Below are 16,234 nucleotides of genomic sequence, written 5' to 3'. Positions count from 1 at the left end.
TTTTCCATTTGCTAAAACGCGTTAACCTCGTAGTTTTCCTCGGGCAAAACGGTCGTGATGACCGTGCGCTCGGCGAATTTGCGACCGGCCAATGTTTTGGCTGCATCAGCACAGGCTTCAGATGTTTCAAACCGAACAAAGATCTTGCCCACGCCGGCCGGCGTCCGGTTGGCCGATGTCGGCCTGGGGATCTTGACGTCCACCACGGGTCCAAATTTTTGGCATTCCTCAATCACATCTTCCTTGATATCTTCGTAATCATCCGGATCGTTCAAGTCCTCAGGTAAGATCATGTTCAATAATTGCAACACTCGCGTGCTTGTGGTTTCCTGTGACGCTACTACCTTGTCTCCATTCTCACCATTGCCGTTCACGCCATCAGCGGCCGCAGCAGTGCCAGAAGCAATTTGAGTAATGTTTAGCACGGAAGATAGGCCGACAGAGTGCGCCTGGGTCAAGCCTTGGCACGCCCGGCGCACGTCTAGCACGTTCTCGCCCAATTCCATGCCGTTCAAACCTTCGCATGCGACCTCGCTAACTTGATCATCGAAAAATTCCACAAACGCAATGCCCTTGGATTCTCCCGATAACTTGTCCTTTAATAATTTGAAACCTTTTAATTGTCCAAATTCTTTTAACAATTCCAAAACTTGATCTTCGGTTAGGTATACCGGGATATGCGAGATTGAAATCTTCTTTTTCGAATCCGGAACAATACTTGAAATCGTGGTTTGATTTTCTTGCAACAACCGTTGCTCGTCCTGCACGACGGAGACCGGCGCATCGGGCACGACGTAGTCGCGCGGCCGCTTGATCGTGATTTTTGCGCCACCGTATTCAACTCCGTCATACGCCACCGCAATCGTGGTATCCTCCGCAGTATGAAACTCAACCAGCGCGGTTTTCTTGTCCGTGCTGAATTGAAACACGTTCACGGCTTTCTCGCTAGATACCGACGTGTCCTCCCTGTCGATCGAACTAATCAACGAATTCACAAACTCAATAAATCCTGCCTCGCCAGATTCTAATTCAATTGGCAGGTTCGATACCAGCACGCGCTTGGTCTGCCTGGACAGGCCCGGTTGCAACGATGCCGTGGCAAGCTGCTTAATCAACGGGTTTTCCTCACTGGCCACCTGATTATGAATATTATTAGGAAAATTATTATTAATATTATTATTATTATTATTGGCCGTCACAGCATGCACTTTGTTCAGGTCAGGACCATTCTGTTGTCGCGGGGCACCCGGTAACGGGAACATGCCGGTCAGTTTGGCCTGCTCAGCCGTGATGCTTTCGTAACCCTTCGGCTTGATGTCCCATAGCGTCATGCGCCGCTGGCGCTCATTAATCGGCACCACGTTTTCTAAATTCACTGCCGGCGACCGCGTGCGGTGTCGTGATGATGAAGATTCGCCGTGACCACTGCCATCTCTTCGTCGCTCGTATCGGTCGTCATCGTACTCGTCCGCTCGATACCTGCTATCCCGATCCCGCCGGTCACGATGACCTCGGTCCCGGTCACGATCGCCCCGGTCACGATCTCGCCGGTCCCTATCGCGCCTGTCACTCGCACCCCTTCGGTCCCTGTCCCTATCCCTGTCCCGTTCTCGGTCTCGTGCTCCGCGGTGGTGGTCTCTGTCTCTGTCTCTGTCCCGGTCACTTCGATGGTCCCGGTAATCAAACGATCCATGTTCTCGTTCTCGCCTATCCCGATCTCGCGCCCGATCTCGATGTCGCTCCGCATCTATCATGGCATTTGGTAAGCTACACCAAACCTTCTTTTCTTGACAAACGAATATAACCCAAAAAAAAAAAAAGAAATCTTACCTGCTTCTCGGGTCACATCAATATATGCGTTTTCACTCATCTCAAAGTTAATCAATTAAAACCAGAAATGGTAATAAAAATAAAAAATCGACCCAGTTTTGAAAAACCAAAAATTGATTAAATTTTATGTTTCTATAATCGCTGCCTTCCAATTAATTAATTGCAGCGTCCAAAGAAAATAAAAAAAATTCAAGCAATTCAGGGTAACAATATAATGTAAACTATTACGTAACAGCGAACTTGGCTGCAGACAAAAACCACAAACATTCGAGACGCCCAACAACCCATTCTTGGTAGCCATGTTCTAGTAGAATTACATAGCTTGGGCTGGTGATTGAGAAAAGTTGATTAAAACTGTGCAAGAATTGCGAGACTATTAACGGGCGATATGCTGGTACTTATGACGAAAGATTCGGTTTATAGGTAAACCAGCCATGCGCTTATTCTATAGTTTTATCTTATCAAGTGGTCATCGTATACATAATTGGGTACTGTTACTATTTTTGTAATTGCCAACTGTAATCATGAACGAAATTTCTGAATTCTGTCGTTGAAAACTTTATACACTCCGTCTCCAGGCAATCTGAATAAAAAAAAAGATCACGATATCACGAAATTTACAAGGCCACTTGTGGACCATCAAAAAGCCCCGAATTGTGCATTAACGGGTAATATGATAAAAAGAAGCAAAACAAAGAAAGCAGCAACGATAAAAATAAAAACAGTAATAAGAACAGACAGACAGACAGACAGACAGACAGACAGACATACAGAGACAGAATTTAGTTAAGTCCAACCATGGTACCTTCGTTTATTTGTTACCAACCGACATTAAAGAGACATAGTTAGATACCTAAATGGGGTATTACGAAAGTCTTTAGCTGATGAGTTAAAAAAGAAATATTTTGATACTAAAATGAATTTTCAAAGGGTTTTGATGAATTTAGTGAAATATTCTGTAAATCTTCGTGTCACAAACGTCTTTACGACGAAACAAAATATTTTTTGTCCCAAACATCCGTATTTCCGCAGAACCTCTAACTTTACATATAAAAATTGACATTACTTTTCCATATTTCTATAACTTAAATAACGCTCTGAACCCAGAACTATACCTCTTTTTCTTCGCTGAGGTTTCAAGTTTTATGGCACTTGCCCTTTTGCTCACAGGAATCGAGCTCTCGTTCTCATCCGCATCACTATCATCACTGCTATCGTCATCATCACTTTCACTTTCACTATCACTGTCACTGTTCTCAGAGTCCGTGGCTGACTGGCTCAGACGCTTGGCCTCGGACTCGGGAATGTGCCGGATTCCCGAAGTATTTTCTCGCACGTCCGGAACTCCGCGCTTGACCAAATCACTTAAGGACCTGAACGACGGCACGCGTTGCTCGTTCACGACCTGCTTGTGCGCATGAATAAATGACGACGATGAAGAGGACAGAGATGGACCTGACGACTGGCTTGCTTGTTGATCGTCGGCCTTATTATTTTCCTTCTTGCTATCAATATCGTCGTCATTATCGTCATCATCATTAATATCATCATCTTCTTTTTCGTCGTCGTTGCCTTCAGATGTTGCATCTCCCAGTTCGCTTTCAGAACCTAATACTGAATCTTCCGCTGAGGATTCTGACGATGAAGCAGAGGATTCTGATGCATCCTCACTATCTGAGCCTGTCACTTCACCGTTTACTGAATTTTCTTTTTCTGATTTCTTCTCCAGCACTTGCTTCTTTTCAGTTGGCTGAGATTTGGCTTTCACAACAGCGACAGCTACAGTCGGAGCAGAAACAGAAACAGAAACAGGAGCAGGAACAGAAACAGGAACGGCGGCATTAACATTATTCTTATTCCCGGAATCATTCTTCTGAAGTTGCTCCAGCTTGTGCTTGTCTGCACCAGTTGTAGTGATTGTCTGCACCGGTTCGACTGAGGAAAGTTTGCTTTCATTAGGTTTATCCGCTGGCTTGTTAGCCGTTGAGCGTAGCCTCCTAGTATTGGCTGCCGTGGCCGTGGCTATGGTATTAGTATCAGTATCAGTATTTTTTAGAGTATTAGTCGTTGTGTCATGCGCCACCGCGTTTGACGCCACCGTAGATTTTGTTTGCTTCGACGGAGCGCGGCTAGCTTTTGCTAATTTAGGTGCCGGCAAGGAAATAGCTGGCTCCAACGAAGAAGAAGGCAAAGTTAAACTGCGTACTGGTAAAAATGCTGAAGACGTACCGGATGCCGAAACAGGCGCTGGGGCTGGCGATGGTGGTGTTGCTATTGATAATGATGTCTTTGTTGATTTTTGCGGCGAGCCATCTGGAAATGTTGCGGATGTTTGCACCACCGGTTGCGATTCTGGTTGACTATCTGGAATAGTCACGTCTTCTAACGTCTTGCGTGCCCTTGATGTCGCTGTTTTTTTAGCCTGTTGTGAAACTGCAGGTTTGCGCTGTTGTCGATCAATCGCAGCATTATTCTTTTGAACTTCAGGCGAATTTGGAACTTCAACTTTCGCCTTCTTTCGATTATCAGGTGACGTGAGTAGCAGTTTACGCTTTGGTGATCTAGAAGGTGAATCGGTAACGCTGTTCGAACCATCACCCGTGGCTATCGGCGGATTGCTTGATTCCAGATCCGGCGTCGAAATTAATGTGCTTGCCTGATTTTTCGGTGGCAAAGAAGTAAAATCGTCATTGATCTTTTCTTTGTTGCTATTAATAGTGGAAGTGGTGATAGTACTGGTAATGAGAGGTCTCTCTGTCGCGTTGACGCGTATAATACTGTTGTCGTGGAAAATGTACGAAACAAGATAGTCGTCATCCAAATCACAGTCATTTGCGTCCTTAATCGAATTGATCACAAGTGAACTATTTCTCGTTTTAGCATTTCTCACTATTTCCCCGACCCTGTCGGGGTCGGGGTCGGGGTACCTTACCTGTTCTTGTATATTTTTGCAAACCTTTGCTCGATTTCTCCCCGCAAGCCCAGCAATGTCGTGTTTGGATTCGTAATGTGCAAAAACTTCCTGCGCCCGCCACTACTCAAAGGACTGTTACTGCCAACAGCAACAACCGCACCAGTTCCAACCGGACTGTATGGCACAGGCGAATTGTTCGCGCCCGTAAACAGCACCGGACGCTGTCTGGCGTGTTGTTGCAGGCCAGTGCCGTTCAGGTTGATGCCAGCCCAACCATCCGGACCGTCGTTAACTATATGAATCTGTAATCTAATTAACTGATCACTTAACGGTGACACCATTTGCGGGGCCAACAAAAACGTATTAAATTAATAAACAAAATGATCTGAAAGCTTTCAAAAGGATTATGTATTTGAAAGTTTGAAGATGCCCTTGTAAAGTTACCCGGACTTAATTGGCTGTGATTTGACAACTAAATCGTCATGAAGAAGGAAACGACACTACAGCAACAATTGAATAATCTAAACAATGCCTCCCAAGAAAGAAAATCGTCAAGAGGCTAAAGATAGATTAGAAGTTGCTGTAAATGAAATTGAAGAGAAACAGCACGAAAAGGAAAATGATGAAATCAGTGGTAACGATCATGACCTTGAAGATGAAGGAGTCACCAGTAAGGACGACAAGGCTGAAGAAATAACAGACGTCACAACGGCAACAGCAACTTCAAATAAAGCTACAGATATTAACGCTAAAGACCGGTTAGAAAAATTTAAGCAGTTAAAACGCAAGATGCACCAATCAGCTGCCGATAACAAGCAAGAACTGTATGCTGAGTTTCGGAGGCAAAAAACCGATGCCGCAGCAGTGGCTCGGTTGGAGCGCAAAAAAGCCGATGCAGAGGTAGAATTAGCGAAGCAAGAATCTAAGGAAGATGGCGAAGATTTTGAACGCCGAAGAGCTTGGGATTGGACGATCGCTGAATCTGAAAAATGGGATGAACGAGTCGAACGCAAGCGGCAGGCCAAGCACGATGTACTTTTTGCTGATTATAGTCAATCAGCACATCAAGCGTATGAACGAGAATTACGGGAGTTTAAGCCAGATTTAGAAGCGTATTTGGATCAAAAGACAAAAATGTTACAAAAATCGGGCGAGCTTGTGGAAACCGAGAACGGGCAGTTGATTGTGATCGATAAGGATAATGATTTTTACAGAACCACGGATTCGTTGGATTTTGCTGACAATAAGCCACCAAAGGCGGCTGTAGACAGATTGGCTGCAAGCATTCGAAAAGCGTACGTTAATGTGGAATTTTTTTTTTTTTTGGAGAAATGCAAAGCCTCTAATACATCAATAGTGACCAGCAGCGAATGAAAAAACGAGCGAAAAATAAAGATGAAGACGATGTGACTTATAGTAAGTTATTTTACCATTGCCCGTTTTTAATATTCTTTTTACTAACCAAAGCAGTCAATGACAAAAACAAGAAATTCAACGAAAAATTGTCGCGATATTATGACAAGTACACCAAGGAAATCAGGGATTCGTTCGAGCGCGGGACAGCGTTGTAAAAACAAATAGAATTTTTTTTATTTATGTAATTGTACTATATACATGTGTGGGTCGTTTTTTGTATTTTTTTTTTATTTTTTAGTTCAAGTCAAGCATGGTTCGAGGCTTCCTTGGCTAAACGAATGAGATCTGGACCGTCAATCACTCCTTGTATGTTGTCATCGGCCAGTGCCCGCACAGCGGCACCAGCCACTACGGATACAGACACCGGGTTCAATGCTTTTGCCGATATAACTGGCGCATGGCCACCAAGTGCGGTGTTGACGGCATTAACAGCGTCCAAGCCAAGTTTGATATACATTGAACTTTGCCTTGACGGGTCATACATGAACCCTGGTCGCAAAAACACCGACCTTAAAGATTTGATGTTTGAAATTGCATCTTCAGCTTGTCGCTTGGTATCGAAGTAAGCGTGCGGAATGAGCGGAATATTTCCAGCCGATGACACGTAGAGAAATGTCTTGGCCGTGTCTGCAGCGGCAGCTTCGCGCGCGATACGGATAGCCAAGTCACGATTCAGTGACGAATACGTAATGTCATCCTCAATTGGTTCCTTTAATGGATTCCGGTTAAACTTGTCCAACACGGCTTTAACACCCTGGATCGGGTTACGAGAAGCTAGGAATGGTTTGTAGTACTTGGATTCGAGCAGAATGCCCAGAGTATAAACCACTGCGTCTGCGGACTGCAGATAATGTTGCAATTGTTCTTGTGATGCGTTCAGCAAATCAAGCGTTTCAAAATTGACATTGGCGGACAAATTGGCAGGTCGTGACCGGCTTGAAGAAATTGTTAGCGTCAGATCTCATTTTTTTTTTTTTCTTTACCTCAGCGATGTGACACGCCAGCCATGAGCAGCAGCAGTTTCGCAAATTTGTCTGCCTAAAAAGCCTGTTCCTCCGCATACAAGTAGCTTTTTTGCCGACATTATTGAGCTACAATTATGGGATTGTTGATTTCACGATCCGCTGAATCGATAATGACGACGGATAGCGACGTGTGATTTTATGGGGTGACACTCGGCGGTGGTTGTTCTGATGAAATTTAAAGTTCAATATATTTATATACAAAACAGGACTGGCACGGGCACAAATATTTGCAGACTAAGACTTCAGCGGTCGTTGGAATTGAGCATGAATGCTTTTGCTTGTAGATTTTCATTATATAGCAAGGTCCAATTCTTGGGTGCATACGACGAGGCATTGAAGGAGTCCGCCCGCCTCTCGCAAGAACCAGGTCGGTGATATATGGCCCTGAGAATTTGGTTTAATTGATGCTGTATGAACGAAATCAAAACTAATTGTAGAAAAATTGCAGTATGAGCCTAATCTCAATGGTAGAGTGCTGCCGTTGCGGCCAACCATGCGAATGGCCCGTTCAGTGTTTGCCCGGCAGCAATTAAACTCACGAGAACACGTTTCTCAGAATTTGAGTTATGATGTGAGAAAGCATCGAAATTTGAATTTATCACAGGTTGAGGAAATATATCTACTGCAGCATGTTCTATTTAAAGTAAACCGGAACGGGTTCCGGCGGATATCAAAATTGATAAAGCAGAAGGTAGGGTATATCATATTGAATTTCAATTGGGCTTACATACATAATACCACATCGACGTGAAAACCGCATTAGTCTGCTCTAACTATATATACCAAGATACAAACTCGATTTCCGAGCAGTATACTTTTAAATTAACTTGAATTTTATTATATTTTATTTTTTTAGTTTAAATTTTAACCCAAACATTCGAGCGGCTGTCTCGAGCGAAGACAAAAGAAGCTCTGATGCATATCTGGAATGACGCTGTAAGCGAGTTGGGTTAACAAAAGGACTTGATTTATTTATACCAGCATATGATATACTGTTTTACATGTTATAACACTAAGCAATCCTTGTGCTGCAGAAAACCGGAATGGCAAGTACTTTTCATAATCCTGGTTAACTGCTGGCAAAACCCGGGCATGAATACGGAATTCGGCATGCATGTGCTCAAAACGTTGTACAAAATCACTGCTTCTTTTAGCGTGGCGTCGAACCATAGCACGATGGATGTAATAGCTAACAGGCAGATGCAGTCTTCCATAGTTTGAGTACGGTAGAATAAAAGTCTTGCGAGGTGGATTAGAATGGGTAGGTTCGAGAACTATGTGATGCTTTATTGACCAACCTATTTATTCCTAATAGTAACCCAAAAATAGATGATAATCCATAAAATATCCGGATTGCCAGAGCAACTCATATCAGTGTACATTAGGGCGTTAGCGTCTACTGACAGGTTAAAGTCAGCCTTAAACGTTGTATTGTTACTCCGCTCACACGGACAAATTTCGTCTGCAACTGCCATTATCGTGCTGCTTCATCGATCCGCAAACACAAAACTGATCAGAAGTGGGTCATATTCACGGCCATATGCTTATAGATTCGTCAAACGAGCTCTCATAGACCTATTTCAACTATTCGTGCTGATTGTTGCCAACAAAAAATGGACCGGCATGCAAATTTTTTTGGATAATTTTGCCGACTCCGTGAATGACATGATGGCATTGTTCGACTCAGTGAAAACTCAACCCAAGAAGCACAGGGTCAGAACGATCTTTATCCACTCCGGTTTTGAAATGCTTGCATGATGAATTGCTGGCGAATATCAGAGCAGTGGGACATGCGATCGCCGTGTCGTACGGTTTGATGATTTTGGAAGATGTCGCTAAACATCACCACGCTCACTTACGCTGTCAAGTTCATAACGGATTGCGGCAATATTCCGGCCTGGGCAAGACTAATTGAGCAATTTTGGCTATGCCCTTTCCGGATAGACAAGCCAGAGCAATTTTGGCCCAAGTTTGAAGATTCAATTGTTAGCGTGTTAAGTAGATTGCCGTTTTGATTAGATATCGCGGCAGACAGGCCGTTGCTGAAGGCAAATACGGCAGCCACGGGCAGGCCAGACATGTATTACCGCAACCAACAGTTGGACTTTGCACAGAAAGTAATCTTTGCTCGCATGGGTTTTCATCATAACGGCAAGGTTAATCTCAAGGTTGTAAAACGTACATTGGATGTCTGGTTCGACTGAGAGCCGCGCAAGCGCTTAAGGAGCTTTGGGCAAGAGTTTCAGCAGGTTGAAATCGATAGCATGACTGCACGTCACGTTGTGTACAATGATTTGTTTTGCGGGTTTGTGACTGGGGTCAGGGTCTCACGTCCTGGTAGTTTTCCTAATCAATATCTCGAAAACTTGTATTTAAAGGAAGATGCGGTGAAACTGAATTAGAAGGGCAAAAAAAAAAAAGCAAAAAATAAAGGTTTGTAGTATAGATGTATATATAGAGTTTATTGATGATATTATACAAGTAGATGTGTGTGCAGTTTGCTTGTTGAACCGGGCAAGCTGGCGGCAGCCATCACTGATGATGACTTGCGGCCAGCGAATTTAATCATTATGATAACCACCAGTAGCAGAATTATTAGCAAAAGGAAAAGGATGATTTTACATTTCTGTGTCCGTTGTTGGTAGTGTGATGCCTTTATGCACTTGTTAGCATTAATTACTTGCAGGTTTTCAATATTGCAACTCACCTGGCGAAGTTCCGAGTCTGCAGCCTTGACGTGAACCTTCATGGTTTCGATGTTGTAATCTATGCGATCAAGTAACGTGCCCTGATCAATAATTACCGTTTGCAATTCCTTAAAAATATCTGCCATTTCGATGATGCCTTGAGCAATCTGAGTAATTTCAGCTTCCCGCTGCTGGATTGCCACGTCGTTTGACGATTGCGACACGGTGGCAGATTGTTGGATCTGTGATTGCGAAAACGACACATCCAAATCATCGTCCGGATACGCTGTCGCTGTTGTAGCAGTAGTTGCTGAGATCGGGGTGGATGTAAACCCATTTCCGCGCAAGGTTTTGAGATATTGAGATTGTTTTTTGCGGAACTGAGTGCTAGCTTGCTGTACTTTTGTGGCCAGTGATATTTGCATGTTTTTGCTCATGGTGGCCTGCGCAGAACTCAAATAAGCTTGATTCATGGGCACGTCAAGTTGCTTGATAAGACGTTGGCACTCATGAAAGTGCTAAGCCGGCAATTGAATCAATATCGTAATTACATGAAACCGCCGAATTTGTCCTTACCTGCGTGATCTCGATCGTGAGATTTTCAATAATGCGCTCCTGTTTCGTGCGATCATCAAATCCGGGCAATACGTGTTCTTGATGCAACTTGTCAAGCCTGGCACTCTTTTCCTTGACCAACTCGAGGATCTGGCCAACCTCGTCACTCACGTCGGTCCATGACGGTGGCAACACATCCATCTCAATCGTGACGTCTTCGCCATCTCTCGTCATTCCTTTACCTGCTAATGTTGTAGTCTCACCGCTCAGTAGCGGGTTTCTGTCTTCCTCGTCATCATCATCGATGGCACCGGTTCGTGCCCTGCGGCCGCCAGCCTTTGCGGTGCTGCTTGCCGTCGTCGTCGTTGTCGACGATGATGGCGGCGCCGCAAACGAATAAGATGGCGCACCAAATACAGGATGCCGCGCGTATGACTGCCGGTAAGAATAATACAGGCTCGTCCTATCGCGGAACATCAGCGTCAGAAAGAGGCGAACCACTTGTTCGCACCTTGAAGTTGGCTTTGGAGAACATGGATGCGGCCCAATGTAAACGTCACGTGATCACAACCAGACAAAAATGACGTTCCTGTGGCAGAGATTTCGAACCCCAATGAAAAACGAACATTGAGAACAATTCGAGTGAGGAGAATCAAAACCATGGTTGTGGATTATTCTAAATGGGACAAGCTTGAGCTGTCTGATGATTCGGACATTGAAGGTAAGCAGATGGGGGTGTAGCCGTGGTCATGGCTGTGGTGGTGGGTAGATCAAATTCATGGAGACTAATTTACGTTTTCCCTTTCATGTTATTATTAAGTGCATCCAAATGTCGACAAGAAGTCATTTATTCGATGGAAGCAGCGTGACATCCATGAAAAGCGGGATCAACGACGTCATGAGATTGAGACGCTCAAGGCCGAGAACTTGATGAACAGCAATTTGATCAAGCGTATCGACCGGGTCATTGAGCTTTTGCTTGCCGTACCTGTCGGAACCAGTAACGAGAAGGACGCGATCAAGAAGATTTTGGATGATGCTTCCAAGGATGCACCTGGAACTGACGAATTACGTCCTCCGGGCAGCGGTAATAGAGGACCGACATACGGCGAAATGATCAAGTCGCTGATCGACCAGGTCGTGTCCGAAGTCGGCCAGGCCAAGCCATACGCTGATGCGTTGAAAAGAAAATTTCAGCAGCATTATGACAAGTTAACCGAGTTGCAGGACGAATGCGTTAAGAAACTGACGCAGTTGCAAAACGAAGAGACCAAGCATATCACGTCAGAAGATATTCATTTTGGGTTTGACAGCACGCAGATCAGCAAAAAGACCGCAACCGAATCCACAAAGACGACAGCCGCGACTACGGCAAAGAAATCGAAGGAGCCAAAAATTGAAGTGATCAATTCGCCTGCGTCAGGGTCCGCCGATACCGGCGCTGATGCTGACGACGAAGGCGGGGACGACGATGAGGAAGATTTCCAAGTATCTGATCAGGCCAAGGCGTTTGCCAAAATCGCCTATGGGGACTACGACAAGTGCTTGGAATTCATTCGCACTCACTCATCGATCGTGTCTGAAGGCGAAGCCGATGGTATTTTGTACGATGCGTTCGGTGAAGAAATGAAAGGCAACCACAAGGCGGCCAAGAGGCATGTACATAACGCGCTGCTGTTACAGTACTGCGCCAGGCTAGGGCCGGATGGTGTCGGTCTTTTTTTTAGCAAGATAAGGAGTCCGAATGCGCCCACGCTTAAGGCGTTTTTACAGGATGTGGAGTCGACTTACAGTCATATTCGGCAGCGGTCAGTGGTTTTAGCCGAGCAGCAATTGAAAGACGGCGATGTTGAGGAAGAAATCATCAATTTGGAAGAATTATCTGATGCCGAGCTAGCAGAGTATGGATTGACCAAGGCTGATATTGAGAGGATGAAGAGAGAGCAAGCAGAGCAGGACATCAAGGAAGAACAACATGATGCCGTGCAAAATATATGAGCAAAAGAAGACAAAACTTTTTACAGTAACGAAATTAGGAAATGAAACATTCATTTAACTTAATACACTGCACCAAGACCGGGGACGAAAAAAAAAAAAACACAAAAACATGGGGTAATGTTTGAAGTAAGTTTACATTGAGAGCTGCGCGGCGGGTTAGTTCGGATAATAAATGCTGTCGACAAAAAAACCAAACACATACCATAAGTTGAACAAACTCGTTGTAGTCGATGTGACCATCGTTGTCTAGTAAAATTTTAGTCAATACACACCATGAAATTAAAACAAAGCCACAGGACGCACTCTTATCTGCTTCTCGAATCATCTGGTCAACCTCATCATCGGTTAGACGCTCGCCAATGGAGGTCATGACGTGCCTGAGCTCGGTAGCGGAGATATAACCGTTATTGTCTCTGTCAAACACCCGGAATGCTTCCTTGATCTCCTCCTCCGAGTCAGTGTCCTTCATCTTACGGGCCATCATGGTGAGAAACTCGGGAAAATCAATTGTGCCGTTGTTGTCGACGTCGACCTCGTTAATCATGTCGGCGAGCTCGGCCTCAGACGGGTTCTGTCCCAAGCTGCGCATGACGGTGCCGAGCTCTTTTGTCGTGATCTGGCCGTCGTTGTTTCTGTCAAACAGGGAAAAGGCCTCCTTGAACTCGGAAATTTGTTCTTCAGTAAGTTGGTCGGCCTGCACTCAGACGTCAGTCAGCTAGATCCATCAGAGCCAATCACGGCAAACACGAGATTTCTTTTTTTCTATTTTTGTTTGCTCATTGCTTTCAACATACCATCGTGTATTATTGGTTGGGATCTGTGATGAGAAACTGGAAAACAGAAAAACACTCAAAAGGAGATGCGTGCACTGCTTTAAATTTATAAATAATGTAAAATCATTAAAGCTGCGTCAGCCTCTTGTCTCCAGCCACATACTTAGCGCTGCACCGCCACAGCTCTCTTCCTTCCCGAGGAACGTTTAGAAAAAGGTTTTATTTATTCAACCTTCGAATTTGTGAACTCTGGCCATCTCCAGAATAAAATCCTTGATACCACTGGCATACAACTAAAGTGATTTGTTACTGCCATTGAATTGTTGATAACTGAAGTTCTTGCAAAGGTTTTGTTTGGATTCTCACTCGCGTCTAAGCACGTCTTTCACATCTCCATCCCCCTCTCCCCCCGGCACATGAGCCGCCACGCCGTTCTCGCCAGACTGGCGTTCGCACTCGGGACGGCGGCGCCGTCGCCGGGTGTTTCCTGTTCTTCATTTCTGTCGTCGTTTTCTGCCAGGTCTGTTGTTCGAGCACCAGGTATTGTTGCAAGCCAGCCACTGTTGTTGCGCCGGCAACCAGACCGCCGCCTCCTGATTGTGTCGCCGCTGCGTAACTTCATCACCGGTCCGGTTCTGCTCAACAATTCTGCCGTCAAGGCGGAGCCAAGTACTCAATCAATTACAGGCAAACATACAATTACTACAACTACAGTTGCAAATACTACTACTACAAAGGCTTCGATAAATTCGACGACGTCTGATGCAACAGACGAAAAGATCGATGATGAGTTTGTACTCTCCGAAAAGGCTGCCAAAGCTGCTCAATTGAATCTATCCGCCCGTCTGTCTAAACGTGAGGCGCCGCCTAAATCAGCTGGGATTGGTGAAATCGTCAGGTTGTTTAAACTTGCCCGTAACGAGACCTGGTCCTTATCTGGCGCGTTCGTGTTGTTGTGCTTTTCGTCTGCGGTCACGCTCGTGATTCCGTTCCTGATTGGCAAAATTCTTGACATTGCCACTTCGGAAAGTTCGACCGACACTACCATGTTTGGCTTGTCCATGACCCAATTTTTTGGCGCGCTCGGGCTGATCTTTATTATTGGCTCGGCTGCTGACTTCGGTCGAGTGTCAATCTTACGAATTGTGGGTGAAAGACTGGTCGCCCGTCTGCGATCAAACCTTTACAAACAAACAGTCAATCAAGGTAAGCATAAACAGTTTTTGTAAAAAAATTCTTCAATTGTGCAGGAAAATTTCAATAATATTTTCTTCAATGTATGCTGATCATGCTGCAATATATATAGATGCCGAGTTCTTTGATGCAAACAGAGTCGGCGACCTCATCTCACGTCTCTCAAGTGACGCAAACATTGTTGCCAAATCGCTTACTCAGAACGTTTCTGACGGCCTGCGTGCGGTCGTTTCGGGTGTGGCCGGCCTTGGATTAATGGCCTATGTCAGTCTAAAGCTGTCAGCCGTGATGTTGTTAATTGTGCCACCGGTTGGCGTGTTTGCTTTCATTTATGGCCGGCGTATACGCAACGTTGCTCGAGAGACCCAGCAAGCCCTAGGTAGCGCAACCAAGGTCGCTGAGGAACGGCTAAGCAACATTCGAACCGCGCAATCTTTTTCGGGAGAGATTTCCGAAGTTGGCCGTTATAATTCTCGTGTGCGTGAAATTTTCAATCTCGGCAAGCGTGAAGCAGTCTACAGCGCAATGTTTTTCAGCTTGACCCGGCTTTCAGGCAACATCACCATCCTTGGCATTCTCGCCGTGGGCTCGCAATTGGTCAAGTCGGGTTCCATATCGATCGGTGACCTTTCGTCATTTATGATGTATGCTGCTTATACCGGAAGCTCAATGTTTGGCTTGTCGTCGTTTTATGCCGAGCTTATGAAAGGTGTCGGTGCTTCGACCAGGTTGTTTGAACTGGAAGACAGGAAACCTTCGATAAAAACCACGGTTGGCAAGCCGGTATCGAATCAAGGCCGCGGTGTGATTGAGTTTAAGGATGTTGTGTTTGCTTACCCAACCAGACCGGCAATTAATATTTTCGAAAAACTTTCGTTTGCTATTCAACCAGGTCTTAACGTGTGTATTGTTGGTCCGTCCGGTGGCGGCAAGAGTACTATCAGCCAGCTGCTCATGAGATTTTATGAGCCTACGTCTGGATCGATTACGATCGATGGTGAAGATATTCGTAATTTTAACTTGAAATCATTGAGGCGAACAATTGTATGTTTTAAACTTTTTTTTTTTTTTTTTTTTTTAATTTTAAACTAATGCTTTTAGGGCATTGTTTCTCAAGAGCCGGTATTGTTTTCGGGCACGATTGCTGAAAATATTTCATATGGCAAGCTAAAGGCCACCAGGGCAGAAATCACTGCTGCAGCACGCAAAGCTAATTGCGATTTCATTCAAGACTTTCCCAACGGGTTAGACACCCAGGTTGGTTCCCGTGGCACGCAACTCAGCGGTGGTCAAAAACAACGTATTGCAATTGCAAGAGCTCTTATTCGAGATCCGTCGATTCTTATTCTCGATGAAGCCACGTCCGCGTTAGATGCCGAATCTGAGTCAGCAGTAAACGAGGCCCTTGTGAGATTGATGCGAAGCAACACGACCACGATCTCAATCGCGCATCGCTTGTCCACGATTATGAAGAGTGATTATATTATCGTTCTTGACGGTCAAGGCCAGGTTGGCGAGCAAGGCACGTTTAAGGAACTTAGTTCAAACCCAGACTCATTTTTTTCAAAACTGTTACTCGATAATCATTACGCAGGTACTGATAATCTGAATGAAATTGAAGAACGCCATCAAATTCGACAAGATGAAGATGTATTAAAAGAAGAACTTGAAGAAGAACTTGAAGAAGAATCCGAACAACAGCAAAAGACTAATGATCGCGAAAGAGTGCCACTCTCTCCTTAAAATTTTGACACATACGGTATACAATATTTCTAAACTTATATACTATTGCATATTATGGGCATGCGATTTTTTTGTTTTTTAAATTTTTGTTTTGGTTGA

The 16,234-nt window shown here is 44.8% G+C and overlaps 8 protein-coding genes across 8 annotated transcripts; 3 read left to right on the top strand and 5 right to left on the bottom strand.

The window, feature by feature from the left end:
* Positions 1–11: 11 nt before the first annotated feature.
* On the bottom strand, positions 12–1,754 carry V1514DRAFT_276954 (uncharacterized protein; the record flags this gene model as incomplete). Its single annotated transcript, XM_066924936.1, has 3 exons — positions 12–329; positions 375–1,136; positions 1,200–1,754. 3 exons carry the CDS (start codon positions 1,752–1,754, stop codon positions 12–14), a joined length of 1,635 nt encoding a protein of 544 aa, XP_066785056.1.
* An 821-nt stretch (positions 1,755–2,575) lies between these two features.
* V1514DRAFT_326605 (uncharacterized protein) lies at positions 2,576–5,126 on the bottom strand. The gene is made up of 2 exons (XM_066926829.1): positions 4,763–5,126; positions 2,576–4,694 (listed from the first exon to the last, which is right to left on the bottom strand). The coding sequence occupies exons 1-2, from the start codon at positions 5,083–5,085 to the stop codon at positions 2,909–2,911; spliced, it is 2,109 nt and encodes a 702-aa protein (XP_066785055.1). The 5' UTR covers positions 5,086–5,126; the 3' UTR covers positions 2,576–2,908.
* Positions 5,127–5,250: 124 nt separating this feature from the next.
* On the top strand, positions 5,251–6,464 carry V1514DRAFT_326602 (Pre-mRNA-splicing factor syf2). Its single transcript, XM_066926828.1, has 3 exons — positions 5,251–6,039; positions 6,102–6,160; positions 6,215–6,464. Exons 1-3 carry the CDS (start codon positions 5,273–5,275, stop codon positions 6,313–6,315), a joined length of 927 nt encoding a protein of 308 aa, XP_066785054.1. The 5' UTR covers positions 5,251–5,272; the 3' UTR covers positions 6,316–6,464.
* V1514DRAFT_210606 (uncharacterized protein) lies at positions 6,365–7,377 on the bottom strand. Its single transcript, XM_066924695.1, has 2 exons — positions 7,144–7,377; positions 6,365–7,095 (listed from the first exon to the last, which is right to left on the bottom strand). Exons 1-2 carry the CDS (start codon positions 7,242–7,244, stop codon positions 6,405–6,407), a joined length of 792 nt encoding a protein of 263 aa, XP_066785053.1. The 5' UTR covers positions 7,245–7,377; the 3' UTR covers positions 6,365–6,404.
* A 2,173-nt stretch (positions 7,378–9,550) lies between these two features.
* Positions 9,551–11,281, bottom strand: V1514DRAFT_326592 (t-SNARE). The gene is made up of 3 exons (XM_066926827.1): positions 10,449–11,281; positions 9,893–10,390; positions 9,551–9,838 (listed from the first exon to the last, which is right to left on the bottom strand). The coding sequence occupies exons 1-3, from the start codon at positions 10,902–10,904 to the stop codon at positions 9,659–9,661; spliced, it is 1,134 nt and encodes a 377-aa protein (XP_066785052.1). The 5' UTR covers positions 10,905–11,281; the 3' UTR covers positions 9,551–9,658.
* On the top strand, positions 11,047–12,688 carry V1514DRAFT_326589 (Cdc37 N terminal kinase binding-domain-containing protein). The gene is made up of 2 exons (XM_066926826.1): positions 11,047–11,148; positions 11,248–12,688. Exons 1-2 carry the CDS (start codon positions 11,088–11,090, stop codon positions 12,423–12,425), a joined length of 1,239 nt encoding a protein of 412 aa, XP_066785051.1. The 5' UTR covers positions 11,047–11,087; the 3' UTR covers positions 12,426–12,688.
* V1514DRAFT_326587 (calmodulin) lies at positions 12,460–13,289 on the bottom strand. The gene is made up of 4 exons (XM_066926825.1): positions 13,220–13,289; positions 12,729–13,119; positions 12,628–12,671; positions 12,460–12,569 (listed from the first exon to the last, which is right to left on the bottom strand). Exons 1-4 carry the CDS (start codon positions 13,220–13,222, stop codon positions 12,558–12,560), a joined length of 450 nt encoding a protein of 149 aa, XP_066785050.1. The 5' UTR covers positions 13,223–13,289; the 3' UTR covers positions 12,460–12,557.
* Positions 13,290–13,614: 325 nt separating this feature from the next.
* On the top strand, positions 13,615–16,135 carry V1514DRAFT_318435 (P-loop containing nucleoside triphosphate hydrolase protein; the record flags this gene model as incomplete). The annotated part of the gene is made up of 3 exons (XM_066925889.1): positions 13,615–14,404; positions 14,505–15,436; positions 15,494–16,135. The coding sequence occupies 3 exons, from the start codon at positions 13,615–13,617 to the stop codon at positions 16,133–16,135; spliced, it is 2,364 nt and encodes a 787-aa protein (XP_066785049.1).
* Positions 16,136–16,234: the final 99 nt, after the last annotated feature.

The sequence above is a fragment of the Lipomyces japonicus genome (assembly GCF_038497905.1).
Source record: "Lipomyces japonicus strain CBS 7319 unplaced genomic scaffold V1514scaffold_7, whole genome shotgun sequence".
In the NCBI taxonomy this organism is placed as follows: Eukaryota; Fungi; Ascomycota; class Lipomycetes; order Lipomycetales; family Lipomycetaceae; genus Lipomyces; species Lipomyces japonicus.
This window is presented reverse-complemented; position numbering and strand designations above follow the sequence as displayed.

Coding starts and splice junctions, on each gene's coding strand:
- V1514DRAFT_326605 (XM_066926829.1), bottom strand. CDS start 5,085: ATGGTGTCACCGTTAAGTGATCAGTTAATTAGATTACAGATTCATATA. Junction 4,695..4,762: donor GCAAAAATATACAAGAACAG/GTAAGGTACCCC, acceptor AACGAGAAATAG/TTCACTTGTGATCAATTCGA.
- V1514DRAFT_326602 (XM_066926828.1), top strand. CDS start 5,273: ATGCCTCCCAAGAAAGAAAATCGTCAAGAGGCTAAAGATAGATTAGAA. Junction 6,040..6,101: donor GCTGCAAGCATTCGAAAAGC/GTACGTTAATGT, acceptor ATACATCAATAG/TGACCAGCAGCGAATGAAAA. Junction 6,161..6,214: donor TGAAGACGATGTGACTTATA/GTAAGTTATTTT, acceptor TAACCAAAGCAG/TCAATGACAAAAACAAGAAA.
- V1514DRAFT_210606 (XM_066924695.1), bottom strand. CDS start 7,244: ATGTCGGCAAAAAAGCTACTTGTATGCGGAGGAACAGGCTTTTTAGGC. Junction 7,096..7,143: donor TGGCGTGTCACATCGCTGAG/GTAAAGAAAAAA, acceptor AATTTCTTCAAG/CCGGTCACGACCTGCCAATT.
- V1514DRAFT_326592 (XM_066926827.1), bottom strand. CDS start 10,904: ATGTTCCGCGATAGGACGAGCCTGTATTATTCTTACCGGCAGTCATAC. Junction 10,391..10,448: donor TCACGATCGAGATCACGCAG/GTAAGGACAAAT, acceptor TTGCCGGCTTAG/CACTTTCATGAGTGCCAACG. Junction 9,839..9,892: donor CAGACTCGGAACTTCGCCAG/GTGAGTTGCAAT, acceptor AAGTGCATAAAG/GCATCACACTACCAACAACG.
- V1514DRAFT_326589 (XM_066926826.1), top strand. CDS start 11,088: ATGGTTGTGGATTATTCTAAATGGGACAAGCTTGAGCTGTCTGATGAT. Junction 11,149..11,247: donor TGATGATTCGGACATTGAAG/GTAAGCAGATGG, acceptor GTTATTATTAAG/TGCATCCAAATGTCGACAAG.
- V1514DRAFT_326587 (XM_066926825.1), bottom strand. Junction 12,672..12,728: donor GATTCGAGAAGCAGATAAGA/GTGCGTCCTGTG, acceptor AAATTTTACTAG/ACAACGATGGTCACATCGAC.